The following is a 23,599-nucleotide window of genomic DNA, read 5'->3' on the forward strand; positions in this document are numbered from 1 at the left end:
GCATACACTGAGGGAGAATTCAGAACATCCAATTCACCTAAAAAGCACGTCTTTCGGGACTTGTGGGAGGAAACAGGAGCACCCAGAGGAAACCCACGCAGACACGGGGAGAACATGCAGACTCCGCAAAGACATTGACTCATGCCAGGAATCGAACCTGGGACCCTTGCGCTGTGAAGCAACAGTGCCAACCACTGTGTTACCGTGCCGCCCTTACATACACTGTACTTGCAATTTCCGGGCTTGTCCTCCATTTTTCCCATGATGGAGAGACGAGAATCCAGGCCATAACCACATCCCGTGCAATACAGGGAATGGTACTCTGACCAGCATCAACACCCAGGGAACTATAACCAAGCAAGGGTCAACACTCAGGGAACCATATCTGGCAAGAGTTGGTGCTCAGGTGACTGTACCCAGTAAGACTTATGAGCTGAAGAACATGTAATGCAAATACCATACTTTTATGAGTCACAGAGAGACCACACTGAGTTGTCTTTTTTTTTCAAATTTAGAGTACCCAATTTTTTTTTTCTAATTAAGGGGCAATTTAGTGTGTCCAATCCACCGACCCTGTGTAATGTTTTTGTCGGTGGTCTGATTTATTACAAGAACACTTGTAGTTAAAGCTATAAACGATTTATTAACATTAACTGTGGGTAAACTATATACAAGAGAACAGATGAAATAACAGTAAAATCATGCACAGGCAGCCCTCTCTTTGACTTCCTCTAGCCAGTCTGAGAGGTCAGCTGACTTTAACATGCACCGGTATACTAGTGAGACTCCTAGTGGTCAGTTGATGAATTACAGCACAGCCATGATATCACTACACCCTGCACACCTGTGTTGTGGGGATTGATGTGTTGGGTACTCTGGATCTGTGGAGACTGCATTTACCTTAGCAGTAACATAGACAGGCTACCAACACTTGTAATAGTACAACACTATTTTATTAAGCTAGAAACTGTTGAACATACTTTCACTGTGGGTTAACACGATGTTAGATTAAACTAAAGACCTATGCCTGTCCTAACCAGTCTATGCACTCAGCACATGGAGAAGATCTGTGTTGTAAGCTGTAAGCTCCGTCCTTCCGAGAGGCTGCATCCCGAATGAGCGGGAAAACTGATGCCCTCTGTCTTTATAGTGAGTGTGCTCTAACTGGTGATTGGCTGCGGTACTGTGTGCGTTGATTGGTCTTGCTGTGTGTCCATCAGTGTGTGTGTCTGCACCATGATATACTGGTGTATATTATGACAGGGGTGAGACCCACATAGACACGGGGAGAATGTGCAAACACCACGCAGTCAGTAACCTGGGTCCAGGATCGAACCCAGATTCTCGGCGCCATGAAGCAGCAGTGCTAACCACCGTGCCACTCTACACGGAGTTGGCTTAAAGAAATATAGGTTTAGTTACAAGGCTATAAACACAGCTCCCGGTAGATCCCAACAAGGTCTTAATGGTCGGTGCCGAACTGGCTGACCTTATATGCAATATGGGTAGAGCCTACCCAGCCCCCTTAACGATAGAGCTCGTACCCCACTAGGGACACAGAGAAGACGATCATCCCCGCCCTGAAGGTCCTGTGCAGTGGGCTATGACATGTACCTCAACAGTAGTCATTGCCTTCTGAGAGGAGGCAGGAGAGGAAAGCCAAATATTTGTCCAGATGGAGCTGGTAGTGCAGTGAAACCTTCCAAGTGTTGATATTTAATTACTATCTCCAACATCCACATACACAGTTGGGAAGGTTAATTCGCATTTAAGATATGGTTCTAAATGTGTATACAATGGCACACAGTGTGTCTGCCAACCCTTTGGAAATAGTTTTTGTGAGCTCAATGGGGAGAATGAACTGTCACCTACTCCAGAACTAGAAATATATCAGAGATGGAGAATGACAGACCATCGAAGTAGGTTGGGGAATGTGGGTGCGAGGGAGGGGGAAGAATGTGAAAATCAAGGCGGTGGGGATAAGAGGAGAAATTTTGGAGATGAAGATTAGAAAATGTAGTAGATGGAGATGAGGAAAGACCAAACTAAACTTGAGTACATGAGAATTGGAGCCAGGCAGTTAGTGTAAAGAATGAAAATTAGACAGGGTTGAGGGTGAGGGTGGTGGAAATAGTCTGAGGTGTACGGAGGATAACAATCTTAAAGATGCAGAATTTTGGGGGAGTTCGGAAATGGGGAGAGAGGAAGGAAAGCAGTGATCCAGAATATATGGCAGCAGGCAGGACACTGGATGGTGGCCCAGGATGTGGAAGGGAGAGTCAGACTGGAGACCCACTTTATAAGAAGCAGAGATTTTAAGTATCTGTGCATGTGAGCGAGACATTGAGGGCGGAGCTTTCCTCACAACCCGCCGTGTATTTTGTGGTGGCGAAGGCGGCCAGCCATTGGCCAGTGGTGGGATCTTTTGGTCCCACCATTGTCAACGGGGTTTCCCATTGAATGCACCCTCGCTGCCAGGTAACCCGTGGCAGAGGTGCACCATCAGCGGGGCCGGAGGTTCCCTCCAGCATGAACGGTCGGAAAATTCTGATCAGAGAGTGTGTGTGCATCCGAGAGAAAGCAACAGAGGCAAATGTCTATTTGGGACTGGCTGATTATAGCTAACCTGTTGTTCCTGCTTTTCTGATGAAATGAGTTTAGTTCTCTGGGGCATAAACAATGTTTTAAGAGAATGCTGCTGGAGTTCTAATGTGTCATCGAGTATCTGGCTAAGTCCTAATTCTCATGAGTAAATTTGTAGATACTTTGGATTCAGGTGAAGGTAGGAAACAGGAGCAGGAGTTGGCTACAAGGCCCATCGAACCTGATTTGTCATTCAATAAGGTCATAGCTGAACTTTAACTTCAACTCCACTCTCCCACCCGCTATCTCCATGTCCTACATATTCGTTTAGTTAGCCAAAAATCTAACGATCTCAGTCTTGAATATATTCAGCAACTGAGTATCCACAGCCTTCAAAATGTTCACAACACCATATCACAATCTTAACTGGTCGACACCTTACCCTGAGACTATGTTACTTCCAGTCCTGGATTATCTCGTCACAACCATTGAGAAGGCTATCCAATTTGGGTTCAGAGTGATCTGATCTAGTAACTAAGACAATGATGTAGTTTCCAGACCTTCAGCATGTTTAATATTAGTCTTATCTCCACAATTTACCTATGTTAAAACCGCCATAACAGCCATTGGTTGTAAAGCACTGAGCATGTTTTTGACTGTACAATGTCCATGGTGGCACAGTGGTTAGCACTGCTGCCTCACAGCGCCAAGGACCCGGGTTTGAATCTGACCTTTGGTGACTGTCGAGTTTGCACATTCTCCCCATGTCTGCGTAGGTTTCCTCCGGGTGCTCCAGTTTCCTCCCACAGTCCAAAGATGTGCAGGTTAGGTGGATTGGCCATGATAAATTGTCTGTTAGTTGGGGTACAGGGTGAGGGCGGGGGTGCAGGTTAGTTGGTGTTACGGGGATAGGGCAGGGGCGTGGGCCTAGGTAGGGTGCTATTTCAGAGGATTGGTGGAGACTCGATGGGCTGAATGGCCTCCTTCTGCACTGTAGGGATTCTATGAATGTGAATGTTTTCTGTCCCCTTCCCTTTTACCTTGGAACGGGGAAGTGGGTAAATGGCCAAGATGTGAAGGGAACTGTTGCAGTGTCACCTCTGACACAACTGAATACCCAGTTTCGTAGTCTCAGCTGTTTCCAGAACAGTTTTATCCACAGTCATGAGTATGGCCCACACCTACAGTTATTCTTACGTGTGACTTTGGTTCAGTTGATATCGTCTTCACACTGAGTCAGACGGTAGTGGGTTCAACCCTCCATCAGATCTTCGGCAGCTAATCCAGACCAAGTCTGTCTGTCTGGATTGGTGTTGAAAATTCTCTGGCACTATTTGAAGAAGAGTATGAGTTCTCCTGATGTCCAAGCCTACATTCCTCCCTCATGAAACACCACCAAATGCATTGAAGCCTTCATTTATTTCATTTATCGTTTGAGAGAACTTGCTGAGTTTGGCTGTCTTCTTTTCCTATATAACTGTGACTGCGCTTAAAAGTAATTTATTGGATGTGGTGTTGGGACATGCACATATATATTATACATATATATTTGTTCTCTCTTATCATTTGGTTTCCATGACAATAAGTAACAATTACCTTGGTAATTGGTGAGCCAAAAGCAGTTGTGGGAGAGGAGACTAATCTACTCGGTTGCTAGTGAGGTTCCTGAAAATGTAAAGGAATAGCAAAATCTATACTTTGATTGTCACACCTAGCGCACTTAAAGAAGCTGCATGTAGGAATCTCAGTTTAGCTCATCATGGCAGGATTAGTGCATACCGAGCAATGAAGTGTTGAATGGAACCACTTAGGCGAACGACTAATAGCAGCTTAACATGTGAAAACAAGAGCTTGAGCGAGAAGTAGTAATAGCAACAAATGGTTCGAGAGGATCCAACGTGCTGAGAGTTTCCAGCAACTTTAAAGACCCGGGGCAATTGTGGGCAGCGGGGTGTGAAGAGAAAAGGGGACACACACCGAGTCAGTTCTATAAGTGGACAATATGTGGGATGCGATAACATTTGTATTGGCTTTGACTGGAGCTGATATCTGTGTGGACCAGGCTCTGGCAAAGAAGCAAAGAGATGATTGAAATCAGTTCCAATTTAGCTAAATGACCAGGGTGGAAAAAATAGTACATTTTTTTTGGCATCTGGCCAAGAATTACGTCAAAAGCAAGAACAAATGTATCGGGCATGCCAGGCTGCTCAGAACTGGATATTTTGAAAGCTCTGATTGAAAACGTTTGTTTGTGAAAGTTTGAGGGGGTGATTAAAAACACATCGCTTTAGGGAAAACCTGTGTAATTCTACAAATTATATCAAATGTCCGTCATTTAGAACTGGAGCGGGTTGACTGACATCTGCTCTCTTGAGCTTTGAGTGATATTTAAAACATATGCGCATTGCCAAACACTGCAGGCATGAAGAACACTGCTGGGATCGTTGCATCATCACAAACCCAGCGCATATCTTTAGAACCAAACCTGCTTAGGAGGGTGAATGATTGTCATGGGAGAGCTCAGTCTTTCCTCAGCAGTCAACTTGACTTGATTGTTAAAAAAAAAAATACAGAGGTTGTGCAGACCTCATCTGGAGTATTGTGTTTAGTTTTGAGCACCTAACCTTGCGCCCTGAGAGGTACCTAGCAGATTCACCAGAATGATACCAGGCCTAAAAGGGTTAATTTTTGATTTCATTACCTTGGCTTGCATTCCATTTAGCTTAGTTGGTTGAGCTGTGATCAAATCAAGGTGTTCAAAATCATTAAAGGATTCGATACAGTGGATACTGCGGAACAATCTTCTGAGGTAAGGAACACAGAAAAAGGGGGCCAAATCTTAAAATTAGAGCAAGATCATTAAGGAGTGAATTCAGGAAACACTTTCTCACACTAAGGATGGTGGAAATCTAGAACTATCTTCGCAAACAAGTATTAGAATACTGAGTCAATTCAAATTTTCAAGGCAGAAGTTGTTCGATTTTTTTCTCTGTAAGGTTCCAAGGGATAGGAAACAAATGGAAGTAAAGTACACTAGATATAGGAACAGTCAAGATATAATAGTGTAACAGGCTCAAGGTGCAAAATGATCTAATCATGGGAGAAACAGCAGAAACAAGGGGAGTGGGAGCAATGCCCAAAGGAGTAGTCAATGTTGGAGTGTGTGAACGAAAATAAACTGTGGACATTGCTGTGGGTAAATAGTGAAAGATTGTTTCCACTGCTGGGCTAATCAGGAACCTAGGTTGGAAATCAAGGACTTTCACTGGAAGAACCAACAAACTTCCAATATCACAGTGGGATGCCTCCAATATCATAGTTTGATTGACAGCTCCAATTGGTTATAGACTCTGAAGTGAAACTATGAATTCCATTGCTTGTTTCTATATTGGATTAAGCACGTCAAATAAATATTTACTTTTCTTAGGGATCATGTAGTTGAAGGAATGTAAATGTAGTGAATGAGTTTTTATCATAGAATTTACAGTGCAGAAGGAGGCCTTTCGGCCCATCGAGTCTGCACCGGCTCTTGGAAAGAGCACCTTACCCAAGGTCAACATCTCCACCCCATCCCCATAACCCAGTAACCCCACCCAACACTAAGGGCAATTTTGGACACTAAGGGCAATTTAGCATGGCCAATCCACCTAACCTGCACATCTTTGGACTGTGGGAGGAAACCGGAGCACCCGGAGGAAACCCACGCACACACGGGGAGGATGTGCAGACTCCGCACAGACAGTGACCCAAGCCGGAATAGAACCTGGGACCCTGGAGCTGTGAAGCAATTGTGCTATCCACAATGCTACCGTGCTGCCCAAATGCAGGTTATGAATGAGAGTATTTGAAAAAAAAGTTTGCAATGGACACTGAGAACTTTATTTAATCTCAGCATGGTTTCTGAAGTTTGTTCATGGTGGATACAGGGTGAGTTGGCATCATAGATGTCAGGGCAAAGGGTGGTGGGTGGGAACATTGATTGACTTAAGTTGGCACATGAGGCTATAGAGGGCCAGGGGAGGGGGATATGTGGAGGGACAAAGGTTTGCATGGAGGCTATGAGGGATCATGGGGCTGAGTAGAGCACGATGTGGCATGGGTTAGCATTAATGGAGCATTGGGAGTGTTTAGGGGTTGCAAAGGGGTCAAGGATGAGGAGTGGAAGGCTTTTTTCTTTGTTTTAATGCCTTTTTGAAATCTTTGACAAAGAGTTGTGCACCAGGAAAGGTGTAACCCAGCCCTCCTCTGCACCCGACTCGCAGAGATCCCCGCTCCCAAGGAACGGAAAACCCATCTTCCGGCACTTCATCCTGGGTTAGGCTGGCAAAGCTGGGAAATGTCCCGACTCCGCGCTCCTAACCTGGAGGAAAAATCGAGGCCTAAATACAGATGGACTCTGACTGAAGCTCCCAGTTCAGAGTTGTGATTTTCACACACAACCCCAAATCCAAGGAGATAAGGAGAGAGACGGTGCCTTTTAAAAATCCCATTGAATCTGGAGCCTTGGCCTTTTTCTCAGTCCGTAAGCACGAAGGCAGCTCACCACCACCTTCTCAAGGGCAATTATGGATGGGCTATCAATGCTGGCCCAGCCAGCGAAGTCCATACCCCTTGGATGAATAAAAGTTTAAACTTTCCCCTCTTCACCTGTTCATGGTTAGCAACCCCCTCCCAGTTTTCAGAACATCTCATGCAGCAGCTGTGCCACAAGCTAAGGTGGGGAATTGTTCTGTACAAAATAAATGCAGATGTCATGTGGTCAGATATCACATGATCAAGCCTTCATGAATACCACAAACTAACATTGACAATTCTATATAAATTAGTATTTTAAGCCTCAGGTGGTTTCAGTAAACCACCAGGTCTAAATTCTAAAATCAGTCCTCGGTCAATTTTCCTTCAACTAAAATCAGTCTATTACCATCAGACAAATGGTGGACTCTCTCAGAGTTTGTCACATATTATTGTGCACACTTGCTAAACTGGTGTTTTAGACATAAATGTACTTAACGTCACTCATCTGGGCTCCTGAGTGTTTCAGATAAAACTCAGACTGTCTTTGAGGAGAAATTAATCTGCAACTCTGTAAGTTCAGTATCCATTTCCTCCTCGTGTCCTTGAATCCATCATAGACAATGTTGATCAGCTTAATTCACATGAAGTTTGAAGATCCTTTTCAGAGTTTTCTTTCTCTCAACCTAACAGTACAGCTTTATTGCTTTGAACATTCCTTATTTGGTGAATGGGTATCATGTGTTCTATTGTTTTATTCTGTTTTTAATGAAGTGAGTGAGTGAGTGAGTATGTGGCTGTGAGAGGGATTGAGGGTGAGGGCAGTTTGCGTTGTCGACGATGGTGTGAGGGTGAGAATAGGGAGACTTGGATGAGTATGAGACATGGTGTCATGGATAAATGTGAGTGTGTGATTGTTTACATGCGAATGAGAATGAGTGAAAGTGTGTATCTATGTGTGACAATCGCAAGCAATGGAAGCAAAAAATTGATAACTGCTGATCTAAATAGAAGAGCTAAGGGAGAATGTTCAAACTCTATGCGGACAGTGATCCAGGGCCAATGTTGAACTGGGTCTTTGGCGCTGTGGGGCAGCAGTGCTAACCACTGCGCCACCATGCCACCCTCATTTGCTGATGATTTGATGATGTCCTGACAGATTACAAATAGCTCACTAGGAGGCACACCAATAGGCCCATGGGAAATTGGCCATATCACTGTATCTTTGATATCGCAGCTGAAGCTCTGCCTTCTCTTGATGCGGAATAACAAGTTTAAACTTTCACCCCACTGACTTGCACTTCACCAACACCCAGAATTTCTATATTTTTGTAAAGTTTCTTTAACAAAATACACATCAGTTGTCAGTGTGTTTTAAGATGGATCAGTGACATTCAAGGTCTTTAAATGAATGTTCAATACCCTTGGCTTATCATCAATGCTTTTCCATCTCTCTGTCCATATTTTGATTTTTCTGTCTTCCACGTTCCAGATATTGATGAGTGCAGCACCATTTCTGGAGTTTGCGATGGGGGCGAATGCTCAAACACGGTTGGTAGCTACGTCTGCAACTGTCCACGCGACTTCGTCACAAGCCTGGACGGCTCCAGGTGTATTGGTAAGACTGACAGATCCTTCAATAAAATGCAGTGCCTGTCATTGTAGGGGGCCAATCACTGTCGGGAGTCAATCACCGTATGGATCCAATGACTGGAGGGGACCAATCACTGTAAGAGACCAAACACTGTAGGGAACCAATCACTGTGGGGGACCAATCATTGTAGGGGACCAATCACTGTCAGGGACCAATCACTATGGGAGCCAATTACTGAGGGAGCCAATCACTGTAGGAAGTCAATCAATGTAGGGAGCCAATCAATGTAGGGGGCCAATCACTGCAGGGGACCAATCATTGTAGGGAGCTAATCATTGTCGGGGACCAATCACTGTCGGGGATCAATCACTGTAGGGGACCAATCACTGAGGGAGCCAATCACTGAGGGAGTCAGAAATGAATGACTGTTGGGATCCATCCTGTCAGGAGCCAGTCACTGTAGGGAACCAGTCATTGGCCCCAGTGTTCCAAATGTTTGTGCATCCTCCATTTCTGCTTAATCTGGGAATGTTAATTTACCAAAAAATAAACCCATTGACTCGGTAATTTCTGGCTCCAGGGCTTCAGTGTTCTGCATTGTTTAAAGACTTTGAATCAATGTGTGTTCTCTATTTAAACCTGGTGATTCAGCCTGTAGTTGCTAACAGTGCTCAGGAAGCATTCTGTGCCAATGAAAGGTCCGAAACGTTCCAACATGATTATTTCAAAGTGAGCCAAAAATCAAATACTTTGCAGGTTTGTGTTTGGATAAGGCTGGAATGCGTTTGTTCCAAATATTTCTGCCAGTGTTGGAATGGGAGTTTGGAGCTGAGCCTAGCTTTGAGAAGGTACCAGTTATATGAGTGGTTAGGGACTCGAGTAACTCTTTCTCTTTCCGCCACACAAACCACTCTTTGTTGCACTATGTGAAAGTCACTTTCCAAATCAAAGTCTCCGTTTATGTGCAGAGCAGATTATCCAACTGACCCTGCCTCCTTTCACCATCAGTGAAGACTCGCAGCCCTAGAGCACTACATCAAGAATTCAGGAGGGGAAATAGAATCTAGGTGACAACAAATGTAAAAGACCAGGGGCGGGATTCTCCGATTTTGGGGCTATGTCCGGAGGATCTGTGGCGTTTTACGCGGGAAAAATCGCGGTGCCCCAGCACCGATCCTCCGACTGGTGAGGGGCTAGCAGCCACGCTACGTAAAATTCCCGGCCTCCACAAAATAAACGGCCGGAGAATTGCTGGGTTCATGGCTGCGCATGCGCATGCCAATGACGTGCAGTGGTCACGCTGCAGAACATGGCGCTGGCGTTGTGCAGGCCCGACCTGCTAAATAGTGCCCCCCTGGGTACCCCCTCACCACCCCCCACCAGTCCTTCCAGCCCTCGCCGAAGCCCTCCCGGCCAGCACCAATGCGGAAGGATGTTACAAGTTACAGAGGGACATAGATAAGCTGCAGCGCTGGGCTGAGAGGTGGCAAATGGAGTTTAGTGCAGAAAAGTGTGAGGTGATTCATTTTGGAAGGAATAACAGGTAGACAGAGTACTGGGCCAATGGTAAGATTCTTGGCAGTGTGGATGAGCAGAGAGATCTCGGTGTCCATGTAATGAAATGAAAATGAAAATGGCTTATTGTCACGAGTAGGCTTCAATGAAGTTACTGTGAAAAGCCCCTAGTCGCCACATTCCGGCGCCTGTTCGGGGAGGCTGGTACGGGATGTACATAGATCCCTGAAAGTTGCCACCCAGGTTGAGAGGGTTGTTAAGAAGGCATACGGTGTGTTAGCTTTTATTGGTAGAGGGATTGAGTTTCGGAGCCATGAGGTCATGTTGCAGCTGTACAAAACTCTGGTGCGGCCGCATTTGGAGTATTGCGTGCAATTCTGGTCGCCACATTATAGGAAGGATGTGGAAGCATTGGAAAGGGTGCAGAGATTTACCAGAATGTTGCCTGGTATGGAGGGAAGATCTTATGAGGAAAGGCTGAGGGACTTGAGGCTGTTTTCGTTAGAGAGAAGAAGGTTAAGAGGTGACTTAATTGAGGCATACAAGATGATCAGAGGATTGGATAGGGTGGACAGTGAGAGCCTTTTTCTTCGGATGGTGATGTCTAGCACGAGGGGACATAGCTTTAAATTGAGGGGAGATAGATATAAGACAGATGTCAGAGGTAGGTTCTTTACTCAGAGAGTAGTAAGGGCGTGGAATGCCCTGCCTGCAACAGTAGTGGACTCGCCAACGCTAAGGGCATTCAAATGGTCATTGGATAGACATATGGACGATAAGGGAATAGTGTAGATGGGCTTTAGAGTGGTTTCACAGGTCGGCGCAACATCGAGGGCCGAAGGGCCTGTACTGCGCTGTAATGTTCTATGTTCTATGTTCTGCCCGAATGTGGCGACACTGGACAACGTCCGCAGCCGCCACGCTGGGTTCCCGACCGCTGAGACATGATCAACCGCGCGGTCTGGAACTCGGCCCACCGGGGGCAGAGCATTGGGGGAGGGCCTTTAGGTGACGTCCTGAGGCCACCCCAGCGGTGCGCGCCGCGCTGATGCCATTTCAAAGGGTATGGAGCATGCAAAAAAAGGCACCCACCGTAAAAAGGATTCTGCACCCGATCGTCGATTACGAAATCGGTGTCAGGAAGCGGAGAATCCCGCCCCAGATTCCAGGAGTGAGGAGATCCTGCTGGAGCGATTGCTGATTTTTTCATGTCAGATATTATTACACAGGTACTATCTCTCCCATCATCTGAAGGCACTATCACTCACTGGTCTGCTGTTCCTTGGGCATTAACTCTTGCTGGGATATGGTTCCAGTAACATTGGCTTATCTCATGCATGGTTCCCTCACTATGGTCTCTTGCCATAGTGCCATGGATCCTGGGATATGGCCACTTGCTGGGCCACAGAGTCCGTGGATATGCTCTCTTGCCAGATACTGGGCCTGGATATGACCTCAAGCCAGATACGAGCTCTGGATATGGCTTTATTGTGGGGTAAAGGGCCTTAGATTTGGTCTCTTACTGAGGTACAGGGCCCTGACCTTGGCCTCTTACTGGGTACAGGGTCCTAGATTTGGTTTCTTCTCATGTACAGCTTCCTGAATATGGCCTCTTGCTCGGGTACAGGGCCCTAGGTATGGCCGCAATCCTCCAGAAAGATTTCTAAGCGTGGTAGCGAGCGGGAATTGCCACAAGCTTCTCGACGCTCATCCTGGCGAGACCGGCAACACAGTACGTTAATTGGGGGTGGGGTGGGGGGGTGGGGGGAGAATTAATGTCCTGAGCAGCTGACCATTGACTGTTGGGCTGCACAACTTCAACATTTATCTTAGACTCAGAATGCCGTGTGAAGTTTCGCTCTGAACTACATTCTTTGTTCACAAGCCAGAACAAGGTGAGTGTCAGTACTTTCATCTGAGCCAGTCTATCACAAATTATACACATCAATACTGTTCCCATAAACTAACCGTGTGTGTGTGTCTGTAACCCATCAGTCAACAATATCCTTTGAAACCTTGGAGATTCTTATGGCAGCTTAAATGTGCAATACCACAAGAGTTCATGAATCGGAACAAAAGCTTTTCTAAATAATGCTTTGGGGGCTGTAACAGTTACTTGTTACCAGATGTCCCAGTCCAAGAAGACATTTTTGAACAAAGACAAAATGATGCAGATATCAGGGGCGAAATTCTCCCCCAACGGCGCGATGTCCGCCGACTGGCGCCAAAAACGGCGCCGATCAGACGGGCATCGCGCCGGCCCAAAGGTGCGGAATACTCCGCATCTTTGGGGGCCGAGCCCCAACATTGAGGGGCTAGGCCGGCGGCGGAGGGATTTACGCCCCACCAGCTGGCGGAAATGGCATTTGTTGCCCCGCCAGCTGGCGGAAATGGCGTTTGATGCCCCGCCAGCTGGCGCGGAAATGCGGCGCATGCGCGGGAGCGTCAGCGGGCGCCGACAGTTTCCCGGCGCATGCGCGGGAGCGTCAGCGGGCGCCGACAGTTTCCCGCGCATGCGCAGTGGGGAGAGTCTCTTCCGCCTCCGCCATGGTGGAGGCCGTGGCGAAGGCGGAAGGGAAAGAGTGCCCCCACGGCACAGGCCCGCCCGCGGATCGGTGAGCCCCGATCGCGGGTCAGGCCACCGTGGGGGCACCCCCCGGGGTCAGATCGCCCCGCGACCCCCCCAGGACCCCGGAGCCCGCCCACGCCGCCTGGTCCTGCCAGTAAATACCAGCTTTGATCTACGCCGGCGGGACAGGCAATTTCTGGTTGGGACTTCGGCCCATCCGGGCCGGAGAATTGAGCGGGGGGTCCCGCCAACCGGCGCGGCCCGATTCCCGCCCCTGCCCAATCTCCAGTACCGGAGACTTCGGCGGGAGCGGGGGCGGGATTCACGGCGGCCAACGGCCATTCTCCGACCCGGCAGGGGGTCGGAGAATGACGCCCCAGAAACCGGAAAGATAACCTGAAGGATATTGGGAAGCTGAGAGTAGAGGGAATTGTGAATCGTCCATCGCCACACCTCTCCAAATATTGGGAATTGATCATCCGGAGCAGGAGTGACAAGTGTGAACGTGAAGGAAGCTCTCGCGCAATGAACCAGACTTTTGATTTAATCTGGTGTAACCTCTCAAAATGAGTTAGAAACAAGAGAATGTTATTTCAATGAGGACACTTCAAAATATTGAGTTTTCTCCTTATTGAGAGGATTAAACAGATCACATTGGCCCTTAACTGTGAATCCAACCCAAATTGAGATTGCAGCTAGAAAGTGTCTCCGGGAGGATGGCACAAGCTTGACGGTGGTATCGCTGAGTTTAAATATCCTGTCGACAGTCCTCAGTCTAGATGGAGCTTGTCGGATGACCTGATTTATATTACAAGAACACTTGTAGATAAAGCTAGAAATGATTTATTAACATTAACTGTGGGTCAAATATATATACAAACAACAGATGAATAATTGTATGATCGTGCACAAGTAACCCCTCTCCCGGCTACCTTGATACCTTGAAGCGGATACTGAGTTATCACTGTCCTCTGTGTATACACGGCTGATACTGAGCTATCATTGTCCTCTGTGTATACAAAGCTGATACCGAGCTATCACTGTCCTCTTGTGTACACACGGTTGATACTGAGCTATCACTGTCCTCTTGTGTACACACGGTTGATACTGAGTTATCACTGTCCTCTGTGTATACAAAGCTGATACTGAGCTATCACTGTCCTCTTGTGTACACACGGTTGATACTGAGCTATCACTGTCCTCTTGTGTACACACGGTTGATACTGAGCTATCACTGTCCTCTGTGTATACACGGCTGAAACTGAGCTATCACTGTCCTCTGTGTATACACGGCTGAAACTGAGCTATCACTGTCCTCTGTGTATACACGGTTGAAACTGAGCTATCACTGTCCTCTGTGTATACATGGCTGATACTGAGCTATCACTGTCCTCTGTGTCTACACGTCTGATACTGAGCTACCATTGTCCTCTGTGTATACACGGCTGATACTGAGCTGTCACTGTCCTCTGTATATACACGGTTGATACTGAGCTATCACTGTCCTCTGTATATACACGGTTGATACTGAGCTATCACTGTCCTCTGTGTATACACGGCTGATACTGAGCTGTCACTGTCCTCTGTATATACACGGTTGATACTGAGCTATCACTGTCCTCTGTATATACACAGTTGATACTGAACTATCACTGTCCTCTGTATATACACGGTTGATACTGAGCTATCACTGTCCTCTGTGTATACACGGCTGATACTGAGCTATCACTGTCCTCTGTGTATACACAGCTGATACTGAGCTATCACTGTCCTCTGTGTATACACGGTTGATACTGAGCTATCACTGTCCTCTGTATATACACGGTTGATACTGAGCTATCACTGTCCTCTGTATATACACGGTTGATACTGAGCTATCACTGTCCTCTGTGTATATACGGCTGATACTGAGCTATCACTGTCCTCTGTGTACACACGGCTGATACTGAGCTATCATTGTCCTCTGTGTATACACGGCTGATACTGAGCTATCATTGTCCTCTGTATATACACGGTTGATACTGAGCTATCACTGTCCTCTGTGTATACACGGTTGATACTGAGCTATCACTGTCCTCTGTATATACACGGTTGATACTGAGCTATCACTGGCCTCTGTGTATACACAGCTGATACTGAGCTATCACTGTCCTCTGTATATACACGGTTGATACTGAGCTATCACTGTCCTCTGTATATACACGGTTGATACTGAGCTATCACTGTCCTCTGTGTATACACGGTTGATACTGAGCTATCGCTGTCCTCTGTATATACGCGGCTGATACTGAACTATCACTGTCCTCTGTGTATACACGGTTGATACTGAGTTATCACTGTCCTCTGTATATACGCGGCTGATACTGAACTATCACTCTCCTCAGCTAAAAACATTGTCCAGGTAAGAAGACCAGTTGTTTGTGTTTGTAGATTTTGGGAGTTTCCTGTTCACCCCATGATGAAAGTTCTGTCCATGCTCATTGATAAAATCCTCCATCACTGCTCACAAGGACTACTGTCCTTGACATGTCAGCCCAAACAAAACAACTGCCCCATCAAATAGAACTTCAACATGAACCAAACCTCTTCCTGTTGTGACCAACTCCCTCGCTCAGCAAATCAACATGAAAGAAGTTTCAAATTTGTAGTCAGCCAGAATAACAAAATAATTACCATCTCTCTAAGGCTATAATCTGGCCTGGTAGTTGTTGGCCTGTCATTTGAGCTGTTGTGTGTGAATTTACATCTGTAAGAAAGGTCACAGCTGATGCCAGATAATAACCATTGTGTTCTCAATAGGCTGGGTGATTGAGGCCCTCTCGCTACAATAGACTTGCTCCGCGCCACTGAGGTGTCAGCCCCAACTCAGCCAGTATCATTCTCTATCTCCAAATCAGATGGTTAAGGGCCTTACTCCAGAGACTTCAGCCCGAAGCCTAAGCTGGAAGTCCAGTGAAGCACTGAGGGTGTGCTGCACTGTTCTGAGTTGCTGTCTTTTGAACGTGACATTAAGCTGAGGCCCTGCCTGCTCTCTGGTGGACGTAAAAGATAAAGATGTGAAGGGGGAAATTTCCAGATTTCCTGGTCAATATTTATCCCTCAATTAACGTCACTGAAGCAACTTACCTGGGACTGAATTTTCCATCCCTTCCCGCCAGCAGGAGCGGAATATCCCGCTGCGGGGGCGGCTGCCAAAACCCCGACCCAGTCTTTTAACACATCGCTATTTGTTTCCCTACATTACAACTGTGACTGACTTTCAAAAGTATCTGATTGGCTGTGATGCCTGAGAATGTGAAAGTTGCTGTATAAATATAATTATTTCTTCACAGGCAGCAGTGAACCTCCATGTCCTGTGTTGCCTTGGGCTTTTAATTGCACGGTAGCACAGTGATAGCACAGTTGCTTCACAGCACCAGGGTTCCAGGTTCGATTCCCGGCTTGGGTCACTGTCTGTGCGGATTCTGCACATTCTGCCCGTGTGTGCGTGAGTTCCCTCCGGGTGCTCCGGTTTCCTCTGACAAGACCCGAAAGACGTGCTTGTTGGGTGAATTGGACATTCTGAATTCTCCCTCAGCGTACCCAAACAGGCGCCGGAATGTGGTGACTTGGGGCTTTTCACAGTAACTTCATTGCAGTGTTAAATGTAAACCTACTTGTGACAATAAAGATTATTATTAAAAGATTATTATTAATTGTGTTCTTGCTGAATACATAAACGTTCAGTCAGCTTCCTCTGGTCTGTATGTCAGTGGGTTCAAGCAAGTGTTAAAAACAGGATTTCATCTCCATGTTGTACAGAGTCAGCGAGTTCTTGATAAATTATTCCTCTGGTTTTCAAATCTGGCAGAGAGAAGCTTTTAAAAAAGAACAATGTTTTCTTTTATTATCCTCAGCCCATTTTGAGCCTCCCGGTGCCCACTTTCAGAGCGACGGGATCCGATTCAGAAATATTCAAATAACTCCACCTCTAGGATTTGGGAATGAGTGCCCAGCAGTGGAGGAAACTCCACCCCATGCACATTTCCACCCCATCCAGAGAATGTGCGGGATTTCTGGGCCAGTTTATCCAGTATCATTTAGTTTTGGGCAGTGTTAGAATTTCTCGAATATTTCTGCGAGATATCTTTCCAGTTGGAGATCTTTCATCGTCAGGTTTTCTCACAGGAAGGTGAGCACTTTGCACATGCTCTCTTTGATTACATGGACAGCACCAGGAAATCTAATATGTAAACTGTCAGGTAAATGACTTAAAACCTAAAAGCTAATTTAAAAGCCCAGGAGAATGAGCCAGGAAGAATTAAAAGACGATTAAAGTACAAATTAGGAAGAGCCCCACAAAAAGCTATGGTACAAAGTCTTCGGAAGTAATTGGTAAGGAGCAGCAGGAGGAGAACATCAGAAGGAAAAGCCGTATTGACACATTCGCTTTACCTTTTTTGAAATTTTTATTGAGGCACTTATATTATAAATTTTAACCCAATGGCCAACCACACACCCCAAAACCAGCCAACATAAACAACACCCCAACAAAAATTCCCCACCAACCCACCCTAACCTTGCACATTCACTTTATTAATGTTGTGTCAGGTCTTCGTGCTTTCTCCTCCCACTTACATATTCCCTTCAAAATTTCAGTTCACTTTTGGGGGGGGGGGGGGGGGGGGAGATTTTGAATGTCTATTAGTGGACCATCTCACTGGAATTATTGTTGCTTGATCGGATGAAGACGAAATGGAAGGAGGAGTTGGGACCCATCTTAGATGAGGATGTGTGGAATAAGGCCGTCTGTCGGGTAATTTCCCTTCATTCTGCGCACCGCTCAGCCTCATCCAACTCGAGGTGGTTCATAGAGCTCATCTGACCAAAAGTAGGAGTGGGTTCTTTGATGGAGTGTGGAACAGGTGAGAAGTGAGAACGGTGTTCTCGTGGGCCTGCCAACCATACCCATATGTTCTGATGAGCTTTTGGGTCTCCTTCTCTAGCACCATGTCAGTGGTTCTTAACATTGATCTGGAGGGGCGGCATGTGGCACAGTGGTTAGCACTGGGACTGCGGCGCTGAGAACCCGGGTTCGAATCCTGGCCCTGGGTCACTGTCCGTGTTAAGTTTGCACATTCTCCCCGTGTTTACGTGGGTTTCACCCCCACAGCCCAAAGATGTGCAGGTTAGGTGGATTGGCCATGCTAAATTGCCCCTTAATTGGAAAAAGAAAATAATTGGGTACTCTAAATTTATTTTAAAAAACATTGATCTGGATTGGTAGCCATTTTAAGGGTGTCGGGCTTGCTGGGGCTGTGGAGCGGGGTGAGTGTGGATGCGCTTGCCTTTGCCTCACTGGGGGACTTCTCGAAGGCGAGTTCTGCTGGGATGGGGAGCATCCCTCTGCCTTGTGCTTCGGCCTAGTTGGATGGCCTTATGGACATTCTATATCTGGAGAAGATCAAGTACACTGTCAGGTGGTTGGTGGAAGGATTCTATCTGAGGTGGCAGCCATTTATCCCTCACTTCAAAGAGTTAATTACCATCAGCTGTTGTGGGAGGAGGCAGGGCTTATGGGTGGTGTTAGGGGGATACAGGGGGACCTTGGATGTAGCTCTTGTTGGGTATTTTTCTATATTTCTAATTTTTTGTGGTGATAATGTGACAATTGTACCATGTTCGAATAATTTTTACAGCTGTTGTGTTGTAGTTCAGTTCGTGTTTGTTAAATATGAAACCTTCAATGAAATATTATTCTGGTTCGCACTGCTATCTCACAGCACTGAGGACCCGGGTTCGATCCCGGCCCTGGGTCACTGTCTGTGTGGAGTTTGCACATTCTCCCTGTGTCTGTGTGGGTATCACCCCCACAACCCAAAGATGCGCAGGGTAAGTGGATTGGCCATACTCAATTGCTCCTTAATTGGAAAAAAAAGAATTGGGCACTCTAAATTAAAAAAAATATATTGTGAAAAAAAATTTCAGTTCACCCAGTTACAATGATTAAAGCAGTACTCAAACAAAGGAAGCAAATAGACTCCAAAAACAACCTCCGATTCACTGTGGAGCGTGCGTTATGGAATGGGGTTCACTGTCAAACGCTCTCAGGTGATTTGTGAGTCCCCAACAATAGACAAACGTGATAATTTGCACAATAAAAACAAATTCATTCATAATCCGCATACAGATTAAATGTGGCCAACTCTGTAAAAACATTTAAATGTCATTGCAGCCTAATCTTCTGCCCAATACATCAGTCTGTTATTGTTAATCTAGAATGCTGTCTAGAATGTTCAGTTAAACCTCACTCTCCAGTCGCTCCATTCATTACTGTGTGACATATACATACACACATACACATTGATACATGCATAGTTCTACATGCATACATTCACCATTTACCATCTGACCTGTGGTAATAAATAGTAACTTCTACAATTATGAATCTAGCTTATTTCGTCTCACATTTAGTTGTTCGCTTCTTCTGTTGGTCCATTGTCACTCACTGTCGTAAGTATGTGCAGTTGTATATGCATTCTGTTGCACACATGTACTGAATTAAACATACAGTCACTTGTGTATTGGCATGTACCTGGAGCCACATGTGTATACAGGTATGTATATAGACATGTACAAACAGCTGAATATTTGTATGACTATGTACACACCGTCACATATGTTTTTAGGTCTGTATAGTCGCATTTATGTTCATATCTGTCACATCTGACTTATACATGTAGTCATATATATATATATATATGAGCAGCACGGTAGCACAGTGGTTCGCACTGTTGCTTCATAGCTCCAGGGTCCCAGGTTCGATTCCTGGCTTGTGTCACTGTCTGTGTGGAGTCTGCACGTTCTCCCCGTGACTGCGTGTGTTTCCTCCGGGTGCTCCGGTTTCCTCCCACAAGTCTCGAAACACGTGGGGTGGGATTCTGCCGTAATCGGCGGGACGGACAACTCCGGCGGGACGGAGTGGCGTGAACCACTCCGGCGTTAGGCCGCCCCAAAGGTGCGGAATCCTCCGCACCTCCAGGGGCTAGGCCCGCCCCGGAGTGGTTTGCGCCCCGCCGGCCAGCGGGAAAGGGGCTTGTGCCAAGCCAACCGGGGCCAAAGGGCCTCTGCCGGCCGGCGCAAGTTGGCGCATGCGCGGGAGCGCCAGCGTGTGCTGGCATCATCCCCGCGCATGCGCAGAGAGCTTCGTTTCCGCACCGGCAATGGTGGACTGGTACAGCCGCCGGTGCGGAACAATAGAGTGCCCCCATGGCACAGGCCCGCTCGCGGATCGGTGGGCCCCGAACGCGGGGGAGGCCACCGTGGGGGCACCTCCCGGGGCCAGATCCCCCCGCGCCCCCCCAAGAACCCCGGAGCCCGCTTGCGCCGCCAGGTCCCGCCGGTAAGGGACCTACTCCAATTTACGCCGGCGGTACTGGCAAAAAATGAGTGGGACTTCGGCCCATCGCGGGCCTGCAATTTCGGGGAGCCCCGGGGCCCATTGAGTCACGCCGGTCCCCGCCATTCTCCGAGGTGGGCGGCGCGACTCACGCCGGGACGATTTTTTGGGGTGGCGGGAGAACTTGGAGGATGACGGGGGCGGGATTCACGCCGGACCCCGGCGATTCTCCGACCCAGCGGGGGGTCGGCGAATCCCGCCCATGCTGTTAGATAATTTGGACATTCTGAATTCTCCCTCTGTGTACCCGAACAGGCGCTGGAATGTGGCGACTCGGGGCTTTTCACAGTAACTTCATTGCAGTGTTAATGAAAGCCTACTTGTGACAATAAAGATTATTATTTTATACAAGCAGATATTACATACATATATGCTTGTGGTCACATGTTTAAGTTACATGCTTACAAGCATGTACATCAAGTCATAGTTGAGCTGAGATACATACATTCAGTTCCAGGTGTGCATGGATTGCCACATGTGTATAGGTATGTGCATCTTGACACATTTATGTTCATACGGTTTTATTTATATAACAAGAATGTATGTACAGTTGCATCTCAAGGTTTAAGAATCGGCACAACTGATTTAGTAGAAAACTGAGAAAATGGAGCTACTTGCCAGTAGTGCCTTTCTCTGCTCAGGAAGGGGACACTGCAGTGGTCCTGCCAATTCTCACTGTGCAAACTCATTTGTTTGTAAGTTGGAGAGGGTTCAAAGTGGCACAGTTCCAGATGTAATAATTTATGAATTAGGGGATAGTCGAAGCCCAAAAGGACGCAAGAAAATGAAATTAATTGTTTGAAATATTCTTGGAAGTTCTCAGGGCAGCTAGGAAAACTCGACAAAATTATGGGAACATTGCAGAGGTTAATCATAGCTGCGAAATGGCGAAGCAGAAATTTTGATGTGTTTTCCTGTTTTCCCATCTGGAATAAATTAATCCAAGAGTTTACAAAGAGTCGTTTGTCAGGCGCAATTGAACTCAGGACCCCTGCACACTGAATGGGGGGGGGGGGGACTATTTCCTGGCATTGTATTGTGTGATGATTTACAGCTAGGCATTTGGGTTCGACAGGCACAAAAAGGAGGTACATCAGTGAAAGGTATTTTTGAAATAAATTAAAGTCATGTTTAGTATCTAAAAATTCTTGCATTTTGGAGGCGTGATACTCGGGAGCACAGAGGTTTAAAACTTCAGAGCTTCGTTTACAGTGTGTTATCTCTTACATGGCTGGTTGTCTCTGTCTGTTTCCCGCGCGAGGACTTCTGACATCACTTCCGGGGAGTACATTAATACAACAAACCTTCACTGGAGCTAATAAGAATTAATGCAAATACATAGCCTTTCCTCCCCCCTTAAATTAAACGTCCCCAACAGGTTCAACGTGAACAATAGTCAATACGTCAGACAGTCAGGACGCTTTCGCACTCTGAATAGTTGACGGCGAACCCGTTGCATCTTCTTCTTCACGCTGGTGGTAACATCTGGCTTTTCCATCTTTGCACTAACGTCATCAGTGTTTGGTTTAACCGGCATCAGCATAGGAACTGGAGGTTGTCCCTGTATCTTTTTCTTTCTTTTTTCGTCCCTGTATCTGATCAGAAGGTGAGGTGTTGCTTTCCTCAACAGTGACTGTTAGTGTCGGGGTTGCAGGAGGGGTTAATTTTTAGGGTTGAATCTAGATTTCCCGTAGGCCCTGAGTTCAATCTTTGAGCCAGCAACCTGTCTACATGACTCCTCCAGATAACGTCATCTCTGGTCTGGACAGTATAAGAGACAGGTCCAGCCTATGCAAGGATTGTGGCAGGAACCTATTTCTCCCCTGTGGGGTAATCCAGAGCCAAAACTCTTTGTCTTTGGTGGAAAACGCAATGCTTTGCCTTGCTTTCCTGCTGTTCCATTTGCACTTGCTGTTGTACGATATCTTTTGTTTTCGGAAGTTTCAATGGATCGAACGGGGGACGTAGTTGTCCTTTCATCATTAGTAATGCAGGAGCGACTTCCGGGTGCGGCGATGACCAGCTGAGTCGCACGTTTCGGCAGCTCCCGGTGAAACGGACTTTTGGGCTCTTGATAGGAGCCCCAACGGCAATTTTGACGGCTAAAAACACTGTGCGGTAAACCAGAAGGGAATCCCCCCTGGATACGGATGAAAAAAGGAGGAGAAAGTGGCCGGATTGCAGTGGATCCTTTAGAACAGCGGCAAGGAAGGCAAGCAAAAACCAAGATGGCGTCGGAAGGTGGCAGTTTAACATGGGGCCTTGAACAACAAGAGTTCTTGAAATGCTGTGTGGAAGAGCTCAAAAAGGAAATGAAGAAAGAGCTGTTGGCCCTGATACTACAGGCGATCGAAGGGCTAAAGGAGGAGCAAAAGACCCAGGAGCGGGAGCTTCGGGTCGTGAAGGCAAAGGCAGCCGAGAATGAGGACGACATACAGGGCCTGGTGGTGAAGACGGAGACGCATGAGGCACATCAGAAACGATGTGTGGAAAGGTTGGAGGCACTGGAGAACAACGCAAGGAGGAACAACCTGAGGATTCTTGGTCTTCCTGAAGGTGCGGAGGGAGCGGACGTCGGGGCATATGTGAGCACGATGCTGCACTCGTTAATGGGAGCGGAGGCCCCGGCGGGTCCGTTGGAGGTGGAGGGAGCATACCGAGTGATGGCGCGAGGACCGAGAGCAGGAGAAATTCCCAGAGCCATAGTGGTGAGATTCCTCCGTTTTAAGGATAGAGAAATGGTCCTTAGATGGGCAAAGAAAACTCGGAGCAGTAAATGGGAGAACGCGGTGATCCGCGTTTATCAAGACTGTAGTGCGGAGGTGGCGAGAAGGAGGGCGAGCTTTAATCGGGCCAAGGCGGTGCTTCATAAAAAGAAGATAAAATTTGGAATGCTGCAACTGGCAAGACTGTGGGTCACATATCGAGGGAGGCACCACTACTTTGAGACGGCGGATGAAGCGTGGACTTTTATTGTGGAAGAAAAACTGGAATGAGCGGGTTATTAAAAAGAACGTTTGAACAAAGTGGTGGGGCGAATGTGGGGGGCGAAGAGTGGGGTTAAAAAGGGGGGAAAGAGGAGTTTTATGTACTAATCCTGCGATGTGGTAACTTTTCTCTCTTCCACAGGTGGTGATGGGGGAGGAGGGGAGGTGGAGGAGATGGGGCGTTGGCCATTGGGGGCGGGGCCAAGGGAGAAGCGCGGGCTTGGTTCCCGCGCTATGATAATCATGGCGGGAATAGAGAAGCAGGAAGGAGGGGGCGTCGCACGGTGCGAGCCGAGGTCACGGGGGGAAGCCGAGGTCGGCCAGAGTTTGCTGACTTCTGGGAGCAACATGGGGGGAGTAATTACGCTAGCGGGGGATCTAGCCGGGGGGGGGGGGTGGGA

At 47.1% G+C, this 23,599-nt stretch overlaps 1 protein-coding gene across 1 annotated transcript in view; it reads left to right on the forward strand.

Annotated features, from left to right (window-relative positions):
• The window catches only part of fbn2b (fibrillin 2b), a 408,379-nt gene that overhangs the window by 87,776 nt on the left and 297,004 nt on the right, over window positions 1-23,599 (forward strand). Inside the window, exon 8 of the mRNA XM_072482639.1 lies at window positions 8,588-8,713. Within this exon, the coding sequence (XP_072338740.1) occupies window positions 8,588-8,713 (126 nt within the window). The remainder of the gene's footprint in view (window positions 1-8,587; window positions 8,714-23,599) is intronic.

Source organism: Scyliorhinus torazame, chromosome 18 (genome assembly GCF_047496885.1).
Source record: "Scyliorhinus torazame isolate Kashiwa2021f chromosome 18, sScyTor2.1, whole genome shotgun sequence".
Taxonomy (NCBI): domain Eukaryota; kingdom Metazoa; phylum Chordata; class Chondrichthyes; order Carcharhiniformes; family Scyliorhinidae; genus Scyliorhinus; species Scyliorhinus torazame.